Source organism: Netta rufina (assembly GCF_964035555.1).
Source record: "Netta rufina genome assembly, chromosome: 18".
In the NCBI taxonomy this organism is placed as follows: domain Eukaryota; kingdom Metazoa; phylum Chordata; class Aves; order Anseriformes; family Anatidae; genus Netta; species Netta rufina.
Genome location: NC_140142.1, coordinates 9,895,445 through 9,922,509, shown reverse-complemented (window position 1 = coordinate 9,922,509; position 27,065 = coordinate 9,895,445). Strand labels below are relative to the sequence as shown.

General features: G+C 49.1%; 1 protein-coding gene across 1 annotated transcript; it reads left to right on the top strand.

Annotated features, from left to right (window-relative positions):
• Positions 1–4,532: 4,532 nt before the first annotated feature.
• On the top strand, positions 4,533–5,468 carry LOC311216439 (olfactory receptor 14A16-like; the record flags this gene model as incomplete). The annotated part of the gene is made up of 1 exon (XM_084297974.1): positions 4,533–5,468. The coding sequence occupies one exon, from the start codon at positions 4,533–4,535 to the stop codon at positions 5,466–5,468; it is 936 nt and encodes a 311-aa protein (XP_084154100.1).
• Between the last annotated feature and the right edge of the window lie 21,597 nt (positions 5,469–27,065).

The window sequence follows — 27,065 nt, the reverse complement described above, 5'->3', positions numbered from 1 at the left end:
CACCGGCAATCCAAAAGAACCTGATTATCTGTTGCTGTAATAAACCATACTTGATTGCATTGTGATAGCTCTCATTAATGCAACTAGGGTGAGGGTGGTTATCCATGATAGTTCAGTGTTCTGAATCTAACCAGACCCCCAGACGGTTAATGCGGTTTTGGTGAATGTCTGAACAGACCCCCAGATGGTTAATGCGTTTTTGGTGAATGTCTGAACGGACCCCCAGACCGTTAATGCGTTGATGGTGAATGTATGACAGGACCCCCAGACAGTTAACGTGTTTTCGGTGAATGTCCAACTGGTTCAGTACTCTGAATCCGACCGGGCCCGTAACAGTTACTCAGCTACACCCCTTAACGCGACACTGCCCTACATCTAGTAAATTAGGAAACTCTATCAATTGCCTTGAGGGTAGAGGGGCCTTACAGAGACATCTTGATAGATCAGAACGTTGGTCAGTCGCTACAATATAAAATTCAATAAGAACTAATGCCAGATTCTGTACATCAGACCATGTATTCCTGAATGTACATATAGACTGAGGGACAAGTGGATGGAGCATAACTCTGAAAAAAAGGGATCTGGGGGCTGTGGTTCATGGTAAGCTCAGGATAAGTTAACAATGTTCCCTGCAGGGACCATGGTGGAGTTGATCCTGCGGGAGGGCAGCATAGCTCTTCAGGAGAGCCATCTTTGGCCCCTTCAATATCTGCTTGGAAGAGTCCTTTGGAGTAAGGCCCTGTATTGAAGAGCAGTCCAAGAAAGGTGGTTAATATTCCAGGACCACCCCCTCCAACATCAAGGGCAGTCCAACCCAAGAAAAACAAACTCAGGTAAAAACAGCAAGAGGCCTGCATGGATGAACCAGAAGCTTCTCACCAAACTCCAGTGCAGAAAAGAAGCATAGACAAGGTGGAAACAAGAACAGATACCCTGAGAGGAATACAAAGGCCTTGTCTGAGCATGTAAGGAAGCATGTAAGCATATCGGAAAACTAAAGCACAACTCCAGTGGAATTAGGACAAGGATGTCTAAGGCAGTAAAAAGAGCTTCTAGAAGTACACAGGTGACAAAAGAAAGGTTCTGGAATATGTGGACCCACTGCTGAATGAGGCCCAGGATCTGTTGATACAGGACAGGGAAAAGACAAGAGGTGTTGAATTCCTTTTTCACGTCAGTCAGTACTGGCAAGACTGCCCTTCAGGAATCCCTAGTCACGAAGAATGGGGAGAGTCTGGAAGGAAGATGTACACTTGGTGGGAGTGGATCAGGTCAGGGCATACTTGACCAAATGGGATACACATATCTATGGGACCTGACGGGATTCACCCATGACAGCAGAGAGAGCTCCCTGATGTCCTTGCGAGGCCACTCTTGGTCATCTTGGATCATTCCTGGTGAGTAGCAGAATGTCCATCCTAGCTCCAAGAAGTATTACTTGCAAAGGCAAATGCCATGTTTCCTAACATTCTCCACACCATCAGTAAAACAAAAAAAAAAAAAAATAGTGTTGTTTAAATAGCTCAATAAATGCATATCTTTTTATTTATGTCTCAGACTTTTTTTTTTTTTCCAGACTCATTTAGCCTCAACTTTGCCTTCCAAACAAAGACTTTTGTAGCCTCTTCCGTCTTCTAAGACTCGGTCACATGTTAAAGGAAAGATGAAAACAAAACACTCTTCCAGACAGCTGTTGCACTGGGGTTCTCCACGGATAAGGTGTGTTAGTGCAGAGGGTAAATGTTTTTGAGAGTGTTTAGAAACAGTCATGGAGAGTGTCTACAAAGCATCAAGGGTTTCTGTTTCTCATACTGTACCCCATGCCATGTAGGTTGGAATTGTGCAGGACATGGTGATGGGACACAGCCAGGAGAGCTAACCCAAAGTGTTCAAACTGATGTTCTTCACCATCCAGCAACCCCCTGCAGCCTACCACCTGACTACCAAAAGCATGCCGTGCACACCAAATACACCTGTGAAGAGCAGCTGAGAGAGACGGGATTACCTTGAAGAAAAGAAGACTCCAGGAGATATTGTTGTGGTCTTCCAATACATAAATGGGGCCTACCCACATGTGTAGTGACTAGACTAGACTAGACTAGACTAGAACAGAGTAGTTTAGTTGGAAGAGACCTTCAAAGATCATCTAGTCCAACTACCTGACCTCTTCAGAACTAAACAAAAGTTACAGCATGTCAATGAGGGCAATGTCCAAATGCTTCTTGAACATTGACAGGCCTAGAACTACAAGCAGGTCTCAAGGAATCCTATTCCAGTGTTTGACCACCCTCACAGTACAGAAATTTTTCCTACTCTCCAGTCTGGACCTCCCCTGGTGCATCTATGTGCCATTCCCACACTTTCTCTGATCAGTTACCAGTGAGAAGAGGTCATCAGCTCCCTCTCCACTTGCCCTCCTAAGACAGTGGCTGAAAGCAATGAGGTCGCTCCTCAGCCTTCTTTTCTCCACACTAGACAACCCAAGTTTCTTCAGCCTCTCGTCATAGGACATCCCCTTTTACTAGTATTCCCTGTTTTCCCTTGGTTTCCCAACCGACAAGATTCCTGGTCAGATAACCTCGCTGGAAGAAGCATTTTCTCTCTCTCCCATGCTTTCACCAGTCAGTGTGACTGACCAGGTCTGGCTCCCTTCACTGCCTCCTTTATCACCTGTTGGTTAGGTTTGTGCCCCAGATGTGTTGTGCTTTATCCCCAGGAGGTAGCCAAGCACCACACAGCCACTCTCTCCCTCCTCTCTCTTAACAGAACAGGGAGAGAAAGATTGGAGAAATATCTGGAGAAACTCTATCAGGGAGTGTAATGATAGGACAAGGGGCAGTGCTTTTAAGCTAGAAAAGAGTAGATTTAGATCAGATATAAAGAAGAAACTCTTCACGCAGTGGGTGGTGAGACACTGGAAGAGGTTGCCCAGAGAAGTGGTGGATGCCTCTCTCCTGGTAGAGTCCAATGTCAGGTTGGATGAAACCTTGAGCAAACTGGTCTAGAGGGAAGTGACTCTGCCCATTTAAGAGTGACTGGAACTAGACCTTAAGGTCCCTTCCAACCCCAAACATTCTATGATTCCATGAGCTTGCTGGCCAACAATTGGTTGTGTAGTCTGTGTAGACAGAGGGATTTCATTTGCTGTGAAAAAGATTCCTTCTCCTCAATCTTAACAAGTGCTTGGAAGAAACAGAATGCAGCTCTCAGTCAATTTGTGGGTGTCCTAACTAATAAAAGGACAGGAAAAATGATTCCCATAATGAACTCTTACTTTGATTTAGGAGAAAAAATATAACTAGAAGTAGGTGTCTCTCTCTAGCTGACAGAAGGAAGAGCAGTGATTACATCAGTTTGATTCAAAGTTGTTTCCCCTGGAGGCCCAGGGACTTGTCAAGAGCTCCCTGTGCTGTTGAGCTGGGCCGGGCTCCTGGGACCAAGGGGAGCTCCTGGAAAGCGGGCAGCACTGCAGAGAGACAGCTCTGCCCAGGAGCAGCTCCTCTGCACAGCACAGCAGGGCTGGGGGCACTGCCTGCAGGGGACAAGGGTGGCTGAGAGAAGGGAGGGAGATGTTAAAGTCAATGTGGAGGGGGGATGCTGAGAGCTCACTGCAAGAGAAATCTTCACAGCCCTGAACAGGGTAAGTCTGTGGCTGCAGGGCAACACAGCTGTTGTTCCTGGTGCCATCTGCAGATTTGCTGGCACACCCCACAGCACATGGGATCTTTCTGGAGGACACTTAAGAGTTCCTAAGATAGGAGAAGAACAAGTTCCAGAGCAGGGACTACCTGACAAAGCTGTCAGAGGGACAGGACATGAGGGTTCCTTCCCGCAAGGCTGGCTGCAGGCTGTGCAGCCGGGGTACAGGCAGGGGTGGCCAGGGCTGTGGTGCAGAGCAGGGTCCCTGCTTTGCCTCAGAGGCTGTGTGCCAGGGCAGGGTCTCTGCCGCCTGCCAGCCTCAGCACTCAGCCTGCCCGGGGAACTGCCCAGGACACTGCGGGGAGAAGCTGTGGGTGGACGGAGCCCCCTGAAACAGGCAGGACAGGCAGGGTCCTGCTGGTGCCCAGAGGCTGCTGCCTGGGGCAGGCTGCTAAGAGGTCCACAGCACCCCCAGGCCATCTTTGGGGGAAATTCTTTCTGGGGAGCACCAACGCCTGCACTATCTAAATGAAAGGCACTCTCAGGAGTCTATGCTTCTGTTTTGCTGCCATGAAGGACAGTAAGGAGAATTGTAATGGATCAGTCCCTGATATTCTTTACTATATACAGCGGGGTAGTACTGACACTTCCGAAGCCCACAGAGGACACAGAGGATTAACCTGATAATTATTGTATCCCTAGGGAAAAAAATAAAATAAAAATAAAAACTAAATATTTTACAAGCTGTAGCATGTATTCTTCACAGGGAAAAGACTGTGATTCTTGCTGAGAAGGTTTCAGGGAAATTTGGTTTAGGTTTTGCTCAGAAAACACTATCTAAAATTCCTCTTTAAATTTCTCAATGGACAGACTAATACACCCAAAGCCAGCAAATGTCCAACAGCAGCTTCCCCACAGAGTTCCTCCTCCTGCCATTTGCAGACACACGCGAGCTGCAGCTCCTGCACTTCGGGCTCTTCCTGGGCATCTACCTGGCTGCCCTCCTGGGCAACGGCCTCATCCTCACAGCCGTAGCCTGCGACCACCGCCTCCACACCCCCATGTACTTCTTCCTCCTCAACCTCGCCCTCCTCGACCTGGGCTCCATCTCCACCACTGTTCCCAAAGCCGTGGCCAATTCCCTGTGGGACACCAGGACCATCTCCTATTCAGGATGCGTTGCCCAAGTCTTTTTTCTCTTCTTCTTGCTTGGAGCAGAATATTCCCTTCTCACCGTCATGGCCTATGACTGCTACGTTGCCATCTGCAAGCCCCTGCACTACGGGACCTTTATGAGCAGTAGAGCTTGTATGAAAACAGCAGCAGCTGCCTGGGGCGGAAGTTTTTTCTATTCCGTGCTGCACACGGCCAATACATTTTCCATACCACTCTGCCAAGGCAATGCCCTGGACCAGTTCTTCTGTGAAGTCCCCCAGATCCTCAGGCTCTCTTGCTCGGATGCCTACCTCAGGGAACTTTGGGTCATTGCAGTTAGTCTTTGTTTAGCTTTGGGGTGTTTTGTTCTCATTGTGCTGTCCTATGTGCAAATCTTCAGGGCTGTGCTGAGGATGCCCTCTGAGCAGGGCCAGCACAAAGCCTTTTCCACGTGCTTCCCTCACCTGGCTGTGGTCTCCCTGTTCATCAGCACTGGCACAGTTGCCTACCTGAGACCCCACTCCATCTCCTCCTCATCCCTGGATCAGGTGGTGGCAGTCCTGTACTCGGTGGTGCCTCCAACGCTGAATCCCTTCATCTACAGCATGAGGAACCAGGAGCTGAAGGATTCCCTGAAAAAACTGATTCTGTTGGCAGTACTTCAGCAGGACTAAGCCACCCATATTTATGCACATTTTTTGTTGTTGTTGCAGTTTGTTTGTTTGTTTTCTTGTGCTTTGGACATTTTTCTCTGACTACCCTGTTTGGGCATGAATGTCTGGATTTGTCTCACTCCTCCAGAGGCACAAGCCCAGTCCCTCTGTCCCAGAAGCCATCTTTAAATGTATTTATGTCGGAGCTGTACTCCTTTTCCACCTCTCTGTAATAAAAGGGGATGTCTTCAGTGCTGTGTCTGAAGTTTGAGACTTTTTTCCATTTGATGGAGTCAAGAATACGCTCAAGAAATTGCACCCTAACAGGGCCTGCTGTTAACCTTGTGTTCTCCATGTGCGGATGAGATCATCAGGTGATTTTATAGGGAATTTTGGGATGGATTCAGCTCTCATCTGTGGGTGCCCAGAGCCACTGGAGATGGGACTGGTCAGGACATATCTGCTCAGGGGTGTCCAGCATGTGACAGGACTCGTGTCAGATGCTGATGTCTGAACCCAGGAGAGCACAGGGATTATTCACAGACAGCCCGTTTCTAGGGGTGGGCAGCAAATGCAGCTTCAGATCGTCACCCAAAGGGCTAAGTGGAAAACTACCTGGGCTAATTAGGGCTCTGTAGTCCAATGAGAGGCAGCAGAGACACAGAGGTTGCAGGGAAGGGAGCCTGAGGAATGACTCACGTCCCCTTCAATGAAGAACCATAGCTGGGATCTAAGGACATGGTCTGAGCCACTTGAAATTCCCTGTGGTTGCCCTGAACTCCTACAACAGCCACACATCGCACGGATGTCCCTGGAGAAGGGGCTGCAGGTGGTCAGGTTGTGTTGCTTCCCACAACCGTGCTGTTCCTCTGGGTGGTGGCAAGTTTTCCAACGGGATCAAAGATGGTAAAGCAAAGTGACAGCAAGCAGGCTCAGCAGGTCCTCGGCACCCCAGCACAGAGCCACAGTCCCATAACCTCTGGCAGGAAAAAATTTGTTCTGCTCCTCCAGAGGGAAACAAAACCCGTCTGGGCTTTCCTTGCTTCTTAGACAATTTCCAGCAGCTCGCGCAAGAAGTCAGTGCTGATGAGAGGTCTGCGACTCAAAGGTGCTTTAGCCTGGCCCAGGAAAGAAGCTCCTGTGAGGAGGTGACATGCTTTGACCCGCTGAAAATGCCTTCATGAGCTGGCACCCAGGAGGAAATGGGCCAGGAAGGGCAGGAGCGGGAGGGAATGGGACCACACAGGCACAACCCCATCCTGCTGGCTGCAGTGCTGGGCGTAGACTCAGCAAGAGAGGCAGGCTACTTGGCTCTGCCCCCTAAAAACCCTAAAGCCCTAACCCTAAAATCCCTTACAACCCTAACCCTAAAAACCCTAAAGCCCTAACCCTAAAAACCCTTCCAACCCTAACCCTAAAATCCCTTAAAATCCTAACCCTAAAAATCCTAAAGCCCTAACCCTAAAAACCCTTACAACCCGAGGCTCTGCTACGTGGGCTCCAGGAACCAAACTAGCATGGTGTCCCACAGAAAAATTCTCAGTAAAGCTGTTTGTCATTACAGAATCACCCAATAATTAGGACTGGAAGAGTCCAGTCGAAGCCCTTCAAGCATCATTAGCAGGAGCAGGATTTCCAGGACTGCATCTATACATGCTTTGAGTATCTCCGAGGAAAGAGACTCCGAAACCTCTGTGGGTGGCCAGTTTCAGTGGTCTGTACTGGTGCTTGGGGTTATTCCTCTGCAGGGCAGGACCCTGCACGTGCCCTTGTTGACCTTCATGAAAGGAGGGCCAGGAGCTGGCAGGGCTCATTGAGAGGGCTTTAAACTAGGTAGGAAGGGGGATGGGGCTGAAGCTAGGATTGTTGGGGCTGTGCCAGGGGGAACAATGGCAAGGCCAGAGGATAAGGCAATGGCCCAGCTGAAGTGCATCTACACCAATGCACGCAGCATGGGTAACAAACAGGCAGAGCTGGAAGCCATCGTGCAGCAGGCAGGCTATGACTTGGTTGCCATCACGGAGACATGGTGGGACCAGTCTCATGACTGGAGTGCTGCAATGCCTGGCTATAAGCTCTTTAGAAGGGACAGGCAGCACAGAAGGGGTGGTGGTGTGGCTCTCTGTATTAGAGAGTCTATCGAGGTTGTAGAACTCGAGGCTGGGAATGACAAGGTCGAGTCCCTTTGGGTTAGGATCGCCAGGGACAACAAGGCTAGTGTCCTGGTCGGGGTCTGCTATAGATCGCCGAACCAGGATGAGGAGACGGATGAAGAATTCTACAGGCAACTGACAGAAGTTGCGAAATCTTCAGCTCTTGTACTCGTGGGGGACTTCAACTTCCCTGACATATCCTGGAAGCACAAGACAGCCCTGAGAAAGCAGTCTAGGAGGTTTCTGGAGAGCGTGGAAGATAGCTTCCTGACGCAGCTGGTTAGTGAACCTACCAGGGGTGGTGCCCTGCTAGAACTTCTCTTCACAAACAGAGAAGGACTGGTGGAGGATGTGATTGTCGGGAGCTGTCTTGGGCAGAGTGACCACGAAATGGTGGAGTTCACTATTCTTGGCGAGGCCAGGAAGGGGACCAGTAAAACCGCTGTATCGGACTTTTGGAGGGCTGACTTTGAGCTGCTCAGGACACTGGTTGGTGGAGTCCCTTGGGAGGCGGTTCTGAAGGGCAGAGGGGTCCAGGAAGGCTGGGCGCTCTTCAAGAGGGAAATCTTAATGGCACAGAACGGTCTGTCCCCACGTGCCCAAAGACGAGCTGGCAGGGAAGAAGACCAGCCTGGCTCAACAGAGAATTGTGGCTTGAGTTTAGGAGAAAAAAGAGGGTTTATAATCTTTGGAAAAGTGGGCAGGCCACTAGGGAGGACTAAGGTTGTGCAGGGACAAAATTAGGAAAGCCAAAGCTCATCTGGAGTTCAATCTGGCTACTGCCGTTAAAGAAAACAAAAAACATTTCTATAAATACATCAACACAAAAAGGAGTACTAAGGAGAATCTCCATCCTTTACTGGATGTGGGGGGAAACTTAGTTACAAGAGATGAGGAAAAGGCGGAGGTGCTCAATGCCTTCTTTGCCTCAGTCTTTAGTGGCAATACCGGTTGTTCTCTGGATACTCAGTACCCTGAGCTGGTGGAAGGGGATGGGGAGCAGGATGTGGCCCTCACTATCCATGAAGAACTGGTTGGTGACCTGCTACGGCACTTGGATGTGCACAAGTTGATGGGGCCGGATGGGATCCACCCAAGGGTACTGAGAGAACTGGCAGAGGAGCTGGCCAAGCCACTGTCCATTATTTATCAGCAGTCCTGGCTATCGGGGGAGGTCCCAGTTGACTGGCGGCTAGCAAATGTGACGCCCATCTACAAGAAGGGCCGGAGTGCAGACCCAGGAAACTACAGGCCTGTCAGTTTGACCTCAGTGCCAGGGAAGCTCATGGAGCAGATCCTCCTGAGAGTCATCACACAGCACTTGCAGGGCAAGCAGGCGATCAGGCCCAGTCAGCATGGGTTTATGAAAGGCAGATCCTGCTTGACGAACCTGATCTCCTTCTATGACAAAGTGACGCGCTGGATGGACGAGGGAAGGGCTGTGGATGTGGTCTACGTTGACTTCAGCAAGGCTTTTGACACCGTCTCCCACAGCATTCTCCTCAAGAAACTGGCTGCTCTTGGCTTGGACTGGCGCACACTTCGTTGGGTTAGAAACTGGCTGGATAGCCGGGCCCAAAGAGTCGTGGTGAATGGAGCCAAGTCCAGTTGGAGGCCAGTCACTAGTGGCGTCCCCCAGGGCTCGGTGCTGGGGCCGGTCCTCTTTAATATCTTCATCGATGATCTGGATGAGGGCATCGAGTGCACCCTCAGTAAGTTCGCAGATGACACCAAGTTAGGTGAGTGTGTCGATCTGCTCGAGGGTAGGAAAGCTCTGCAGGAGGATCTGGATAGGCTGCACCAATGGGCTGAGGTCAACTGCATGAAGTTCAACAAGGCCAAGTGCCGGGTCCTGCACCTGGGGCGCAATAACCCCAAGCAGAGCTACAGGCTGGGAGGTGAGTGGTTGGAGAGCTGCCAGGCAGAGAAGGACCTGGGAGTATTGGTGGATAGTCGGCTGAATATGAGCCAGCAGTGTGCTCAGGTGGCCAAGAAGGCCAACGGCATCCTGGCTTGTATCAGGAACAGTGTGGCCAGCAGGGCTAGGGAGGTGATCGTCCCCCTGTACTCAGCTCTGGTGAGGCCGCACCTCGAGTACTGTGTTCAGTTTTGGGCCCCTCGCTACAAGAAGGACATCGAGGTGCTTGAGCGGGTGCAGAGAAGGGCGACGAAGCTGGTGAGGGGCCTGGAGAACAAGTCCTACGAGGAGCGGCTGAGGGAGCTGGGCTTGTTCAGCCTGGAGAAGAGGAGGCTCAGGGGTGACCTTATCACTCTCTATAGGTACCTCAAGGGAGCCTGTAGCGAGGTGGGGGTTGGTCTGTTCTCCCACGTGCCTGGTGACAGGACGAGGGGGAATGGGCTTAAGTTGCGCCAGGGGAGTTTTAGGTTAGATGTTAGGAAGAACTTCTTTACTGAAAGGGTTGTTAGGCATTGGAACAGGCTGCCCAGGGAAGTGGTGGAGTCACCATCCCTGGAAGTCTTTAAAAGACGTTTAGATGTAGAGCTTAGGGATATGGTTTAGTTGGGACTGCTAGCGTTAGGTCAGAGGTGGGACTCGATGATCTTGAGGTCTCTTCCAACCTAGAAATTCTGTGATTCTGTGATTTTGTGTGATTTTTACAGCTTGGAAAACAACTGATTAAGAAAGTGCATTACAAGGAAGACCTACGGCCTTCCTCCCAAAGACCACTGCCCACATCCTGGAGACCCTGGCCCACAACTCTTGGAAGGCTTTGCGCAAGCGCAAGGACTGATAAGCTAATTAGCATACGAAGCGAGGGTAGGTGGGGTTAGGTAATGAATATGTATAGGTGCTAATTGAATATTCATTGTTTCGCTGTATAAATACGAGATAGTTTGTCACTTCGAACATGCACGATAGGTGGAAGGATCCCCCGTGCATCCAGCGCTGCAATAAAGAATATACCACTTAAGGAAATCTTGGCTTTGATCTTTAAATCAAGAGAACTTTATCAAGAGAACTTTTTGATGCTTAGATGATGATTTTTACCATTTATTATTACAGCTGTGGCAAAGATAGTAGTAAACTTTTACAGTTTATTTCTCCCAGTAGAATAGACACATATGGTCACAATTACATCTATGGTTATCACCATACCGTAAGAACCTTGTTTTAGTATCTTAAAATATCAATAATATAGGCTGAAACATACTAGGTTGGTATACCTATATATACCTATAGCTGAAGTGTCTGGAAAGTTTCAATGCATCTTTTTACAAGAACGGAGGTAGAAAAACTGTTCTAAGGTTGGAACTGTTCTCCAACAAAATTAGTGTTTGGATCAAGCACTTGGAATTCGTCAGTAAGTTTATCTAGTGTTAAGGATGGGGCTTTCAACACTTCCAATAGTTAGTTCAAATTTGATCAAATCACAGTTGCTGAAGATATTTCTGGAATGAACTCTTTGGGTCAGGTGACTCAACGCTTTTTTTTCCTCATGGTAAATTCTAATACAGAAATTAAAATTACTGAAAAAAAAATGATTTTAAAGCCATGGAATCTTGTGCAATCTTTATGACATGTCTATGGCTTTCTTCCTGCCTTCTCTGTTTTTATTTTTATAGTTGCCTGAATATTTACCTGGGTGAGTTACGTTGCCCTACTAGCATTAGCAAGATTTGATTATGTGCTTAAAAGTTGATTCAGATTTTGTGATCAATACCCACTTGTTTTGAAATACTGTTGTTAATGTTCATGAAAAGACTTCTTTATTGACAAATGGTACTCCACTGTGTCTAAGGACTTCCAGAATGCTTCAGCCTATGTGTCTTGAATAATGTTTTTATTTTAGAATATTAGAAAGCTCTATAGCACATTATCATTCATTAATAGAAATAGCATCCAGGTGCATTATATTAAATAAATATTGTGTTTATTGTATTTATTTGAGTCATATATCAAAATTCTGGAACCTATAATGTTACAATGCACACGTGCTACTTGATCTCTACCTACTATATTTTACCACCAGCAGTTATTGCCATGAATACTGCACCAAAAATACAAAAGAGTTGCATGAACTCTATCATACAGGAAAATTAAATATTATGTTTTCTATTTTAGAAGTGTATCTGATTTTAAGCAGCACTTAGGCACTCACTCTAAGAATTTTTTAGTAGGAAGAGTGTGTGCTGTAAAGCTTTAATAGGATGTAAAATGCTTCACTAAGCATTATCTAACATGTCTAAACCAAAATGCAGACTAAAGATGTGGTACTTTGGATGTTTTTATAATTTCCCCTAGCATCATATGTAGAATTACAATCCCAAGTGATTAATTTCCACACTTAAATGTCAGCAGAAAATGAAGTTCTGATTTCAGAATATAAATATACTGCGATAGTGGAGAATAATTAAGGGCTTGATGTTCTTGTGTACTTTCCTGCAGATGGTTGGAGTCCTGTTAACTGAACCATAGGCTCCACATGGGAGAATAGGTCTGCCCAGGCAGACTGTAGTGCTCATGTCTCAGGCTTTCAAATGCACTGGTGTTCAGACCTTCAGGACTGCCTTTGTCACTATTTCATAATTCTTTGGGGAAAAGGCACAGAGTTTAAAAAAAGACTGGATTTGGAGACGTGGCATTTTTTCAGGCTCAAGACCGGTGAACTATCCCTGATTAAACTGGTGTTTTTCAGAACTATTTTCCAACCTTTTTGCCATTTGACTTTCTCATTGTTGGAGAAAAATATGTGAATGGCAATACTGTCTAATAAGCAACAAAATGAGAAGAGATAATGTGTTATTCAGACTCTCAAAAACAAATCTGAAAGGTTGTTTTTTTTTTCGTTTTTTTTTTTTTTTTTTTTTTTTTTCCTTGATGTTTGGTCTCAGTGGTGCTAAGATGCTTGAAACAGGGTCTAATCACATTCCCTGCATGGGTATGATCTTCAATGTTTCTATTCAGATTTTTTAAAATCATCGCAAACATCTACTGACAGTATCCATTTAGAATGTTTCTCAGATCTTTCCTGTACTGATAATTATTTGGCAGGGACCAGGACTTGCTACTACGAGACTGTTGCATACTAGGGTGAGACTGCTATCAACGGAAGGAGAAATTTGTTGGATTATCGGAAATCCAGAGGAAACCAGCTGTGAGGCCTACCATTGAACACTGCTCTATGAATGCCAAACAACATCTAAAATGTTAAAAATAGGCTTCAATCCTTAGAGCAACAGGCTTTCAAACCTCAACATTTGTTCTAATTGTCTTGGTGTGAGAAAGCTACTCATACTCTCATTTCTTGAGTAGTTCCAGGAAGAGAAAGTCTGAGCCACTTGCTGTGTCATGGGTTTACGTGGCAAGGTTTTGGTGTTAGGGGGCCACAGGCATGGCTTCTGTGAGAAGGATCTAGAAGCTGCCCCATGTTTGGCAAGGGCCCCACTGCTGGCCAGAGCTGAGCCAGTAAGTGATGTTGTTTTGCGCCTCTGTGAGAGCAGATTTAAGACAGGGGAAAAAAAACACAACACTGTGTCACACAGCAGCTGGGAGAGTGAGGAGTGAGGAACGGCCTTGCGGGTGCCAAGGTGTGGGTAGTTAGGGTCTGGCGGCCGGAAGATGTCGTGCTGTATGGAAAGGTGGAGCCCGTCCCTTGATGGACAGCAGCGTGTGGTCTGTGATGTAAGCAAGCGGAAGTGACGCTATGGGCCTCGGGTATATAATGCCATGTGACTCGACAATAAACGCCATTTGCCATCCACCACGTTGGTGTCTGTGAGCCGATGGACCGAGCGGCCTGGGGTTGGTCGCCGTGCCGTTCCTGAGCCAGGTCGCCACTGCCCCCTGAAGACAACACCAAGGTCAGTGAGGAAGGAGGGGGAGAGGTGCTCCAGGCATGGAGCAGAAGTCCCCTGCGGCCTGTGGTGAGGCCCATGGTGAAGCAGGCTGTCCCCCTGCAGCCCATGGAGTACCACGGTGGAGCAGGGTTCCACGCTGCAGCCCGTGGAGGAGCCCACGCAGGAGCAGGTGACCTGGTAGGAGCTGCTGCCCGTGGGGGACCTGTGCTGGAGCAGTCTGCTCCTGAGGGATGGAGCCCATGGTATGAAGCCATGTGGGAGCAGTTCTGGAAGAGCTGCTGCCTGTGGGAAGCCCACGCCAGGTCAGTTCAGCAAGGCCTGCATCCTGTGGGAGGGACCCCACAGCACAGGGGACAAGAGGGATTGAGAAGGAGCGGTGGAGAAGCGCTATAGACTGACCATAACCCCCATTCCCCCACTCCCCTGCGCTACTTGGGGGGAGGAGGTGGAAGAGGGTGGATGGGGGGGATAGGTGCTTTTGGTTTCTTTCCTTTGTTTCTCGCTTTTCTAGCTGCTTAGGAATAGGCAATCAATCTGACTGTCTCCCTATGCTGAGTCTGTTTTGACAGTCACAATAATTACTGCACATTCTCCCTGTCCTTATCTCAACCTTTGAGCCCTTTTGATTGTATTTTCTCCGTGTTCCCCTTTCAGGAGGGGGAGTGAGAGAGCGGTTGTGGTGGAACTCGGCTGCCCACCCGAGTAAAACCACCACACTGTGTAAGGAGAAAAGCAAGGCAGAGTACACATACCCACACTTCAGGTGACATAGCAATCCAGGTGGCCGTACTGTGACCCGTGATGTTTATTCATGTATCTACTCCTTAGTGTTTTTCCCCTAAAACACTGTTCCTTTCAGGGAAAGGATTACATACTGCTTTTTCTCTTTAATCATCAACTTGGTGATTAGTTTAGGTTTAACCTGACTTAACTACTGCATGTGTGAATATTTTTGTGTGGCTAAATTTCCAAATAATAAATGCAATTACTTTTTATAAAATGAACTTTTTTTTTTTTTTTTTTTTTAATATCTTCCTCAGAGAATTGAGTCCAATCTCTGTTAGCCAAAATATGATCTTGAATCTAGGTTCCTCACATTGGTGTGAGTGTCTGCCTGTAATGTGCTGTGGAGGTTGGCTATTAGGCTTTGTGCGTGGCAGCAAGGTCATTTGTGAACCTCATTCACTGCAAACAGGGAAATGTCAGAGAAACTATTGAAACATGTACCATTTCTCTCTTCACACCTAGTCTCTACTTTTCATCTGCAGTCCCTTCTCATCTACTCACATTTTTCTTCCAGCACCAGTAGCAAAACAGATGGGCTCACAGGTCATGTGGAATTTATGCTGTTACAAACGTGTGTTACTGGCCACAAGATGCTTCTTTTCCTATTGTTCAGTGAATGGGACTAGATAAAGCACTACACTTCCCTGATACAATTGCAGGTTTATTTATTTATTTATTTATTTATTTTCTGGCTTCATCCCTGATGAATTACTTGTATTTTGAAAATATATTCTTAAATATACCTCGGATTTTTCCCTGCGTTTCCTTTGGTGAAGCTTGATTCTTTTTGGCTACTTTTAATTTATTTAATGTTCAGTAAGGGTCTGATTTTATTTAACATGCAAGTGCAACTTACCCCCCCAGTCTTAATGGCATTGCAACCACATGTACTGCACTATACATTTATTGTAATACTCCTCCCAGCTTTCACTGTATTCATCGTGTCTAGTTTATTTCTAGTCACTATATCCACATTACCCTTTTCCTGTGGCCTGAGTGGCTTTTGAGCATATTCCATAAGGAAGCAATCCTTTTTTACTCTTATAATCATGCTTGCTTAATAGTTTTTCCCACTAACATTTTCCTAGGAAATGTCTAGGTAATTGAACTCCTCCACTGGATCATTACGCTGGATTCGATACAGACTTCCTTCATCTGTAAAAACGTTTCCTGATATGCTTTTTCATCCTCTCCTGAAAGTCTGCGGCAAGGTCCAAGGACTAACTTTTTCCATATCTCATTCTTCTGTTTACTTCAAACAGTCCCGGTTGTGTCAGCCAAAATCCTAGTGTCATTTATTTCTGTTTATTCAGTATTCTCCCTGTACGCAAATTACTCCCTCCCTCATTACTTTTGTTTTACCTCACCCATCCGCAAACTTTATCCCTTGGTAATTTTATCTCCCAGTTGATAGCTTGATATAACCAAGTCTCTGTCATTCCAATGTAATCATAATTTTCCCTCAACATATGTTTCTAATACAGCTATCTTGTTACATATGTTTCTAGCATTTGTAAAACACATTCATCCTGTTCTTTGTCCTTTTTGTTCACCTTTTTTTTTTGAATGTGTAGAAAGAAAGGGTGTCCACATTGACTTAATTTACAAATTCAGTGCCCCTTTCTCTAAGCGTTAAAGTCCTTATCTTTTTTGTCTATGTGAACTCTGGCTTCTGAGCAATACAAGAAAATTAAGACTCTTTAAATTACTTTTCTCATCTCAGTCTGAAAGTGTTTCTACAGAGACAATCTCTTTTGATTTTGAAGGGTCGTTAAGCCTTCTCTTTAGGGAAGAGACCTCAAACTTCTCTTCACAGAGGATTTTGAACCAGTATACCAGTTGTTAGCCTATCAGATCAATCCTTTGCCTCCTTTATTCAGATTGCCCTTTGAAAGTTACTTAAATGGTAGACCCACATGATTAGTAATTTCTTTGTCAAGCAGTCACTCATGCTGTCAGTCCTCTCTGGGTGCCAATACCTTCAGTGTGGACTAAAATTCCTGGAAGCTTTCTGACACCCTTTCAGTATTTTGAACTTTTGTCTGGTTGAGAATTGGAATATTGATTTACTTGTCTGGGTTGCTTATACCACGTGTCGTCATTCCCCCCCTTTTTTTCTTCATTGTTCTCCTTTTCTGACAGAGATAGGGTGATACAGAAGAGTTTGGATGCTTATTAATCAAAAATAAATCGAATTTTGGAAATGGAAAACAATCACTTATCTATCTGTAAATGGCAGAGAGCTGCTCTCTAGCTATCTTGCAGCTGCCCAGGGAAAGTAAAAATCTGGGCTCAGAGGGCTGAAATAATTACACCCTGTTCTGTTTTGAACCAGTCTAATCTTCACTCCAGCTGCTTCTGCCTAAACACAGGGCAGCACCTTAACTATCCAAATGGCTGATTAAATGATAGATTTACCACTTTTCCTAATCTGTGAAAAGCGCAGTTCAAAACTATGTGTTTCTTAGTTGAATAAAGCCTGAAGAAAAAGTGATTCTTCCGTAACTCAGATTTATAGCTTCGCTCTTCCTTTCCTCCTTTCTCACTTTCACTATGTCCTATTGTCAGCTGTTCCTCTCCAGTTGCCTTATTTTACAGCTATTGCTTCCCACTGCTTTTGATATATTTACCTATAACCCATGTCTACATCTGCACACCAACCTTCTCTTGTCTAGCTAACCGGAGACATATTTCACTGCAGTTCTGTGAGCTGCATGAGCTCTTATGATTCTGCCAGCTGATGAAGATTGATCTGCTGTAGAGGGAATGAAAAACTGGGAGGTCTTTTCATTCTTCCTGTCAGTAAAACACCTGCTTTTAAGCCTTCCATTAAGAAAAATAATAATAATAATAAAAATCCACCATATTATATTACAGTAAAACTACACAGTGCAGGGAGATTGATTTAGGCAATATGTGTTTATCCAGATGGGAATATACTTCGAAGTCTGAGGGTGAGGGCCTCATACTTCAAAGAGCTCTAAGGTTTTATGGAACAGATGGTAAGACTGAGAGTGCCGTGTGAACACATCAGCGTTGACACAGATCTTGGAATCCAGATGTTCGTGTTTGACACATGACTGAACACATGAACCATAAATAACACTGATCCCTGTTTGTAGGAGATGAGCCTTTGATGCGTGGAAGTGGTTCTATTTTGCTGTATCATGGGATAGAGAGCATGGGAAGCAGTGCATCACTAGTTAGTTCAGGAGTGACTGATAGATAGGGTGGACCTTGCTAGCTCTTGTGTAATCTGTTTGCTACTTGGAGAACTTTCTTTCTGCAGTGAGATATATCTTGCTCAGAAGTAAATGGAATCTAATTATTTGTGGGCTGAAATAAGAACAAATGGAGATATAGAAAGAACTATGTCTAGATCAGCAGAGCAATGAAAAAAAAGTCCAAGAGAGGAAAAAGTGTACGACAGCATAAGAGAGGAAAAAGGTAATTCAGAATGCAAGTGAATGCATGTAGGAGAAGAAACTAAACAAAATTACACAAAACGATTGTAGAAATAGATTAAGAATACAGACGTAAAAGATGAGTAATAGAGAGTGCAAACATGATTACACCAAGAAAACTGTGTTTAAAAACATGCATTTACCTAACTTAGGACTTTAACTTGCAAAATACCATGGCATTAGTGCCAAAGATTACTTGACTACTGTTAGCTTGTGCAGCACTAAAAGCATAATCATGTCAATTGCTTATTTGCAGGATTTTTCCTATTTCTAAGAGTTGATATGGAAATGATCCGTTCTGTATCAGTACAATCTCTGAACACTTGACAAGAGATACTGTGGCTCAGCCTTCAGAAACGAATCTCAAGAGCCGAGTACAGGGGGACAATCACCTCCCTAGCCCTGCTGGCCACACTGCTTCTTATTCCAGCCAGGATGCTGTTGGCCTTCTTGGCCACCTGAGCACACTGCTGGCTCATATTCAGCCGACTATCCTCCAATACTCCCAGGTCCTTCTCTGCCAGGCAGCTTTCCAACCACTCATCTCCCAGCCTGTAGCTCTGCTTGGGGTTATTGCGCCCCAGGTGCAGGACCTGGCACTTGGCCTTGTTGAACTTCATGCAGTTGGCCTCAGCCCATCGGTGCAGCCTATCCAGATCCTCCTGCAGAGCCTTCCTACCCTCGAGCAGATCGACACACACCCCTAACCTGGTGTCATCTGCAAACTTAGGGTGCACTCGATGCCCTCATTCAGATCATCGATAAAGATATTAAAGAGGACTGGCCCTAGTCCTGAGCCCTGGGGGACTCCACTAGTGACCGGCCTCCAAGTGGCTTTAACTCCAGTTAAATGTAACTGGATTACAACAGCAGGCATGCTTCTAGCCACACATGCCTTCTTCCAGAGAGCAAGCTGAAGCACATGGCAACCCCCAGGCTTCTGCACCCTGAGGGGCAAGGGCAGAGCAAAGCCCAGGCTGGCACAACACAAAGCGTTGGGGACGGCCATGGCTGCGGAATGCTGGCCCCAAGGGCGGTTGGGCGGTTGGGCAGGCCTGTACCGGCTGCCCGTGCTGACGGGGAGGCTGCTCGGCTGCCTGCTCCTCCCGCTCAAGTGTCCGCTCCATAGACAACCTCAACCAGAGGGAGTCAGCTTCTTTTTCCTCTCTCTTCAAGCAGGATGGTGACACGATCGGGTCAGGACGGGAGTGACCGCTCCATGAGGACGATGGGACAGGGACGGCCTCGGTGAGTCACTAGAGACACTCGGGCACAGAGGGAGGGGATGCTCGTGTTCACAGAGGGATGCTTCTCTGTCTCATGGTGCTTCTCTTTTAGCCAGAAATGCACAGTGATGAGACCAGACCACAGCACAACCTTGCCTGTCTCCCTTTGAAAGTCAGCTATAAGGAAGAGCTGCCAACGCTCTCCAGGACAGGTAAGATTGCCCCAAACCACACACACCAGGTTCTAACAGCAAGGAGGACGGAGACACGATCGGGCTAAGATGGGAGTGACTGCTGCACGAGGATGACAGAACACGGACAGCCTCCGTGATTCACGGTAGAGCCTCAGGCAGACAAGCAGAGGCTGCCCGTGGTCATGGAGGGATGGTGCTCCTCTTTTTCCTTCTCTTATTAAAGGCAGACACACACAGAATTGACTCCAGACCACGGCACAATCCTGATATTTCTCCCGTTGAGAAGTCAGCTGGAAGGAACTTCCAGCGCTCTCCAGGACAGGAAAGATCACCCCAAGCTATGCCCAGCAGGCTGTAACAGCAAGCAGGATGGTGACACGCTCAGGCCAGGATGGCAATGACCGCTCCATGAGGACAACGGGACACGGACAGCCTCGGTGAGTCGCTAGATACTCTTGAGCAGAGAGGCAGGGGCTGCCGGTGTTCACATAGGGATGCTTTTTCGGTTGGTGCTTCTCTTTTGCAGCCAGAATCACACAGCAATGGAAAAAGACGACGGCACGACCTGGCCGCTCTCCTCTTGAGAAGCCATGGCACACTCCTGGACTCTCTTGCATTTAGAAGTCAGCTGGAAAAGGTGTCAGTGATCTCCAGGACATGTAAGATTTCCCCAACCCACGCCCCAGCATGGTCTCATAGCAAGCAGGACAGTGACACGCTTGGGCCAGGACGGGAGTGACCGCTCCATCAGGATGGCGGGAGACGGATTGACGTGGTGAGACGCTCGAGTCCGTTGGGCACAAAGGCAGGGGCTGCCCATGGTCACAGGGAGGTGCTGCTTTGTTTTCTGGTTCTTCTCTTTCAGCCAGACACACACAGGATTACCTCCAGACCATGGCACAATCCTGGCCTCTCTGCCCTTGAGAAGTCAGTTGGAAGGAACTTCCAGCGCTCTCCAGGACAGGAAAGGTCGCCCCAACCAACACCCTGCAGGCTGGGCATTGCTGCTCCATTTGGTGCTTTTCCTCTTTCAGCCAGAAACGGCACAATCCTGGCGTCTCTGCCCTCGACCACTCATCTAGGAGGAAGAGCTGCCAACGCTCCCTGGGACAGGTAAGATTGCCCAAACACACACCCACCAGGTTCTAACAGCAAGGAGGACGGTGTCATTATCGGGGTAGGACGGGAGTGGTCGCTGTATGAGGACGACAGGATAATGACAGCCTTGGTGAGTCGCTGGAGACCCTCGGGCAGTGAAGTAGGGACAGCCTGTGGTCTCAGGGGGATGCTGCTCCGTTTGGTGCTTCTCCTTTTGCAGCCAGATTCACACAGTGATGGGACCAAACCACAGCACACTCCTGGCCACTCTCCCCTTGAGAAATCAGCTGGAATAAGAGCTGCCAACCCTCTCCAGGACAGGTAAGATCGCCCCAAGCTAAACCCCCGATGGTCCCCGGGAAGCAGGAAGCTGACAGAATGGGGGCAGGACGGCAGTGAATGCTGCATGAGGAAGACGGGACACAGACAGCCTCGGTGAGTCGCTAGATACTCTTGAGCAGAGAGGCAGGGGCTGCCCATGGTCACAGGGAGGTGCTGCTTTGTTTTGTGTTTCTTTTCTTTCAGCCAGACACACACAGCGATGAGACCAGACCACGGCAACCTTCTGCCCTCTCTGCCCTCGACCACTCATCTGGGAGGAAGAGCTGCCAACGCTCTCCAGGACCAGTAAGATTTCCCCAACCCACACCCCAGCATGGTCTCATAGCAAGCAGGACAGTGACACGCTTGGGCCAGGACGGGAGTGACTGCTCCATCAGGATGACAGGAGACGGATTGACGTGGTGAGACGCTGAAGTCCATCGGGCACAGAGGCAGGGTCAGCCCCTGGTCACATGGGGATGCTGCTCCGTTTGTTCTTTCTCTTATTAAAGCCAGACACACACAGCGATGGGAAGCAGACGACGGCACAATTGTGGCGACTCTTCCTTTGAGAAGACATCTGGAAGGAACTTCCAGCGCTCTCCAGTAAGAGTAAGATCTCCCCAACCCACATCCACCACTGTTCACAGAAAGCAGGAAAGTGACACGATCAGGCTAGGATGGCAGTGACAGCTCCATGGAGACGATGGAACACGGAAAGCCTCGATGAGTCACTAGAGACCCTTGGTCACAGAGGCAGGAGCTGCCTGTGTTCACAGAGGGATGCTGCTCTGTCTCGTGGTGCTTCTATTTTAGCCAGTAATGTACAGCAATAGAACCAGAGAATGGCACAATCCTGGCCACTCTCCCCTTGAGAAATCAGCTGGAAGGAAGAGCTGCCAATGCTCTCCAGGACACATAGGATTGCCGAACCCACACCCACCAGGCTCTAACTGCAAGAAGGATGGTGACATGCTCGGGGTAGAATGGGAGTGACCACTGGATCAGGCTGACGGAACACGGACAGCCTCGGTGAGTCATGGTAGAGCCTCGGGCAGAGAGGCAGGGGCTGCCCGTGGTCATGGAGGGATGCTGCTCCTCTTTTTCCTTCTCTTATTAAAGCCAGACACACAGAGAATTGACTCCAGACCATGGCACAATCCTGATATTTCTCCCGTTGAGAAGTCAGCTGGAAGGAACTTCCAGCACTCTCCAGGACAGGTAAGACCTCATCAACCTATGCCCAGCAGGCTGTAAAAGCAAGCAGGATGGTGACACGCTCAGGCCAGGAGGGCAGTGACCGCTCCATGAGAACAAACGGACACTGACAGCATTGGTGAGTCGCTAGATACTGTTGAGCAGAGACGCAGGGACTGCCATGGTCGCAGGGGGTTGCTGTTCTGTTTGGTGCTTTCCCACTGTCAGCCAGAAACAGCACAATCCTGGCCTCTCTGCCTTCGAGCACTCAGCTGGAAGGAAGAGCTGCCAATGCTCTCCAGGACAGGTAAGATCGCCCTAATGCACACCCACCAGGTGCAAGCACTGCAAGCAGGACAGTGAAATGATCGGGTTAGGACGGGCGTGACTGCTGCATGAGTATGATGGGACACGACAGCCTCGGTGAGTCGCTGGAGACCCTTGGGCACTCAGGCAAGTGCTGCCCATGGTTACAGGGGGATGCTGCTCCGTTTGGTGCTTTTCCTCTTTCAGACAGAAACATACGTAGCCATTAGACTGGACCATGGCAAACTTCTGGCCTCTCTGACCTCGAGCACTCATCTGGAGGAAGAGATGCCAACGCTCTCCAGGACAGGTAAGATTGCCCTAACGCACACCCACCAGGTTCTGTTAGCACGCAGGATGGTGACGTGATCAGGGTAGGATAGGAGTGGCCACTGTATCAGGATGACGGAACATTGACAGCCTCGATGAGTCGCTGGAGACCCTTGGGCACAGAAGTAGGGGTAGCCTGTGCTCTGAGGGGGATGCCACTCCGTTTTGTACTTCTCTTTTTGCAGCTAGATTCACACAGAGATGGGAGCAAACCACAGCACACTCGTGGCCACTCTCCCCTTGAGAAATCAGCTGGAAGGAAGGGCTCCCAGCGCTCTTCAGGACAGGTAAGATCGCTCCAACCCTCACCCCTGATGGTGCACAGGAAGCAGGAAGCTGACAGAGTTGGGGCAGGACAGCAATGAATGCTTCATCAGGAAGTTGGGACACAGACATCCTCGGTGAGTCGCTAGATACTCTTGAGCAGAGAGGCAGGGGCTGCCCGTGTTCAGAGAGGGATGCTTCTCCAGTTGGTGCTTCTCTTTTGCAGCCAGAATCACACAGCGATGGAAAAAAACGACGGCACAACCTGGCCGCTCTCCTCTTGAGAATCCATGGCAGACTCCTGGACTCTCTCGCATTGAGAAGTCAGCTGGAAAAGGTGTCAGTGATCTCCAGGACAGGTAATTTCGCCTCAACCCAAACCCTAGCATGGTCTCTTTGCAAGCAGGACAGTGACACACTTGGGCCAGGATGGAAGGGACCGCTCGGTCAGGATGACAGGAGACGGATTGACGTGGTGAGACGCTTGAGGTTGTTGGGCACAGAGGCAGGGTCAGCCCCTGGTCACATGGGGATGCTGCTCCGTTTGTTCTTTCTCTTATTAAAGCCAGACACACACAGCGATGGGAAGCAGACGATGGCACAATCGTGGCGACTCTCCCCTTGAGAAGTCACCTGGAATGAACATCTAGCACTCTCCAGGATAGGTAAGATCGCCCTAACCCACACCCACCAGCCCATAACAGCAAGCAGGAAGCTGACATGATCGGGGTAGGACAGTAGTGTCTTCTCTATCAGGATGACGGAACAATGACAGCTTCGGTGAGTCGCTTCAGACCCTCGGGCACAAAGGTAGGGGCTGCCCGTGTTCACAGAGGGATGCTGCTCTGTTTGGTGCTTCTTCTCTTTCAGCCAAAATCACACGGAGTGTTTACCAGACCATGGCACAATCCTGGCCTCTCTCCCTTGAGAAGTCAGCTGTAATGAAGAGCTGCCAACGCTCTCCAGGACAGGTAAGATCTCCCAAACCCACACCCACCAGGTTCTAAGAGCAAGAAGGATGGTGACATGATCGGGGTAGGATGGGAGTGACCACTGGATCAGGATGACGGAGCAATGACAGCCTCGGTGAGTCGTGGTAGAGCCTCGGGCAGACAGGCAGGGGCTGCCCATGGTCATGGAGGGATGCTGCTCCTCTTTTTCCTTCTCTTATTAAAGCCAGACACACACAGAATTGACTCCAGACCACGGCACACTCCTGGCCTCTCTCCCCTTGAGAAGTCAGCTGGAAGGAAGAACTTGCCATGCTCTTCAGGAGAGGTAAGATCCTCCCAAACCACACTCACCAAGGTCCACAGAAAACAGGAAGGTGATTCGATTGGTCCAGGACGGCAGTGAGCACTCCAACAGGATGATGGCAGGAATCAGACTTGGTAAGATGCTCGAGAACCTCGGGCACAGAGGCAGGGTCATGCTGTGGTCACACGGGGGTGCTGCTCCGTTTGTTCTTTCTGATATTAAAGCCAGACACACACAGCGATGGGACGAGAGCACAGCACAGTCCTGGCCTCTCTCCCCTTGAGAAGTCATCTGGAAGGAACTTCCAGCGCTCTCCAGGACAGGTAAGATCGCCCCAACGTACGCCCAGCAGGCTGTAAGAGCAAGGAGGACGGTGACATGATCGGGCCAGGAGGGCAATGACCGCTGCAATAGGATGATGGGACACGGACAGCCTCGGTGAGTAACTGGAGACCCTTAGACACAGAAGCAGGGGCTGCCCGTGTTGCCAGAGGGATGCTGCTCCGTTTGATGCTTCTTCTCTTTCAGACAAAATCACGCGGAGTGTGGACCAGACCATGGCACAATCCTGGCCGCTCTCCCCCTGAGATGTCAGTTGTAAGGAAGAGCTGCCAACGCTCTCCAGGACAGGTAAGATTGCCCCAACCCACACCCACCAGGCTCTAACTGCAAGCAGGACAGTCACACGCTTGGGCCAGGACAGGAGTGACCGCTCCATCAGGATGATGGGAGACAGATTGACGTGGTGAGACACTCGAGGTTGTTGGGCACAGAGGCAAGGTCAGCCCCTGCTCACACAGGGATGCTGCTGCATTTTTTCTTTCACTTATTAAAGCCAGACACACACAGCGATGGGAAGCAGACGACGGCACATTTGTGGCGACTCTCCCTTTGAGAAGACATGTGGAAGGAACATTCAGCACTATCCAGGACAAGTAAGATGACCCCAGCCCACATCCACCAGCCTCGAACAGCAAGCAGGAAGGTGACATGATCGGGTGAGGATGGGAGTGACCGCTCCGTGAGGATGATGGGACAGGGACGGCCTCAGTGGGTCACTGGAGACCTTCGGGCACAGAGGTAGGGGCTGCCCATGGTCACAGGGGGATGCTGCTCCTTTTGGTGCTTCTCTTTTGCAGCCAGAATCACACAGCCATTGACACCAAAACACAGCACAATCCTGGCCACTCTCCCCTTGAGAAATCATCTGGAATAAGAGCTTCCAATGCTCTCCAGGACAGGCAAGATTTCCCCAGGCCACACACACCAGGTTCTATTAGCAAGCAGGATGGTGACATGATCGGGGTAGGACGGGAGTGACCACTGGATCAGGATGACGGAGCAAGGACAACCTCGGTGAGTTGTGGTAGAGCCTCGGGCAGTGAGGCAGGGGCTGCCCGTGGTCATGGAGGGATGCTGCTCCTCTTTTTCCTTCTCTTACTAAAGCCAGACACACAGAGGATTGCCTCCAGGCCACAGCACAATACTGGCCTCTCTCCCATTGAGAAGTCAGCTTGAAGGATCTTCCAGCGTGCGCCAGGACAGGTAAGATCTCCCCAACCTACACCCAGCAGGCTGTAACAGTAAGCAGGATGGTGACACACTCGTACTAAGATGGCAGTGATAGCTCCATGAGGACGATGGGACACAGAGAGACTCGGTGAGTCTCTAGAGACCGTTGATCACAGAGGCAGGGGCTGCCCGTGTTGACAGACGGATGCTGCTCCTTTTGGTGCTTCTCTTTTGCAGCCAGAATCGCACAGCCATTGGCACAAAAACACAGCACACTCCAGGCCACTCTCCCCTTGATAAATCAGCTGGAATAAGAGCTGCCAACGCTCTGCAGAACAGGTAGTATCCCCCCAACCCACACCCACCAGGTTCTAACAGCAAGGAGGACGGTGTCATTATCGGGGTAGGACGGGAGTGGTCGCTGTATGAGGACGACAGGATAATGACAGCCTTGGTGAGTCGCTGGAGACCCTCGGGCAGTGAAGTAGGGACAGCCTGTGGTCTCAGGGGGATGCTGCTCCGTTTGGTGCTTCTCCTTTTGCAGCCAGATTCACACAGTGATGGGACCAAACCACAGCACACTCCTGACCACTCTCCCCTTGAGAACTCAGCTGGAAGGAAGAGCTCCCAACACTCTCCAGGACAGGTAAGATCACCCCAAGCTACACCCCTGATGGTCCACAGCAAGCATGAAGCTGACAGAATGGGAGCAGGACAGCAGTGAATGCTGCATGAGGAAGACGGGACACAGACAGCCTCGGTGAGTCGCTAGATACTCTTGAGCAGAGAGGCAGGGGCTGCCCATGGTCACAGGGAGGTGCTGCTTTGTTTTGTGTTTCTTTTCTTTCAGCCAGACACACACAGCGATGAGACCAGACCACGGCAACCTTCTGCCCTCTCTGCCCTCGACCACTCATCTGGGAGGAAGAGCTGCCAACGCTCTCCAGGACCAGTAAGATTTCCCCAACCCACACCCCAGCATGGTCTCGTAGCAAGCAGGACAGTGACACGCTTGGGCCAGGATGGGAGTGACTGCTCCATCAGGATGACAGGAGACAGATTGACGTGGTGAGACGCTCAAGTCCGTTGGGCACAGAGGCAGGATCAGCCCCTGGTCACATGGGGATGCTGCTCGGTTAGTTCTTTCTCTTATTAAAGTCAGACACACACAGCGATGGGAAGCAGACGACGGCACAATCGTGGCGACTCTCCCCTTGAGAAGACATCTGGAAGGAACTTCCAGCGCTCTCCAGTAAGAGTAAGATCTCCCCAACCCACATCCACCACTGTTCACAGAAAGCAGGAAAGTGACACGATCAGGCTAGGATGTCATTGACCACTCCATGTTAAACGACGGAACACGGAAAGCCTCGGTGGGTCACTAGAGACCCTTGGTCACAGAGGCAGGAGCTGCCCGTGTTCACAGAGGGATGCTGCTCTGTCTCGTGGTGCTTCTCTTTCAGCCAGAAATGCACAGCATGGAAGCAGATAACGGTATAATCCTGGCCACTCTCCCCTTTAGAAGTCAGGTGTAAGGAAGAGCTCCCAATGCTCTCCAGGACAGGTAAGATTGCCCCAGCCCACACCCGCCAGGCTCTTACTGCAAGCAGGATGGTAACAGGATTGGGTCAGGACATGAGTGACCGCTGGATCAGGATGATGGGATACAGACAGCCTCGGTGAGTCGCTG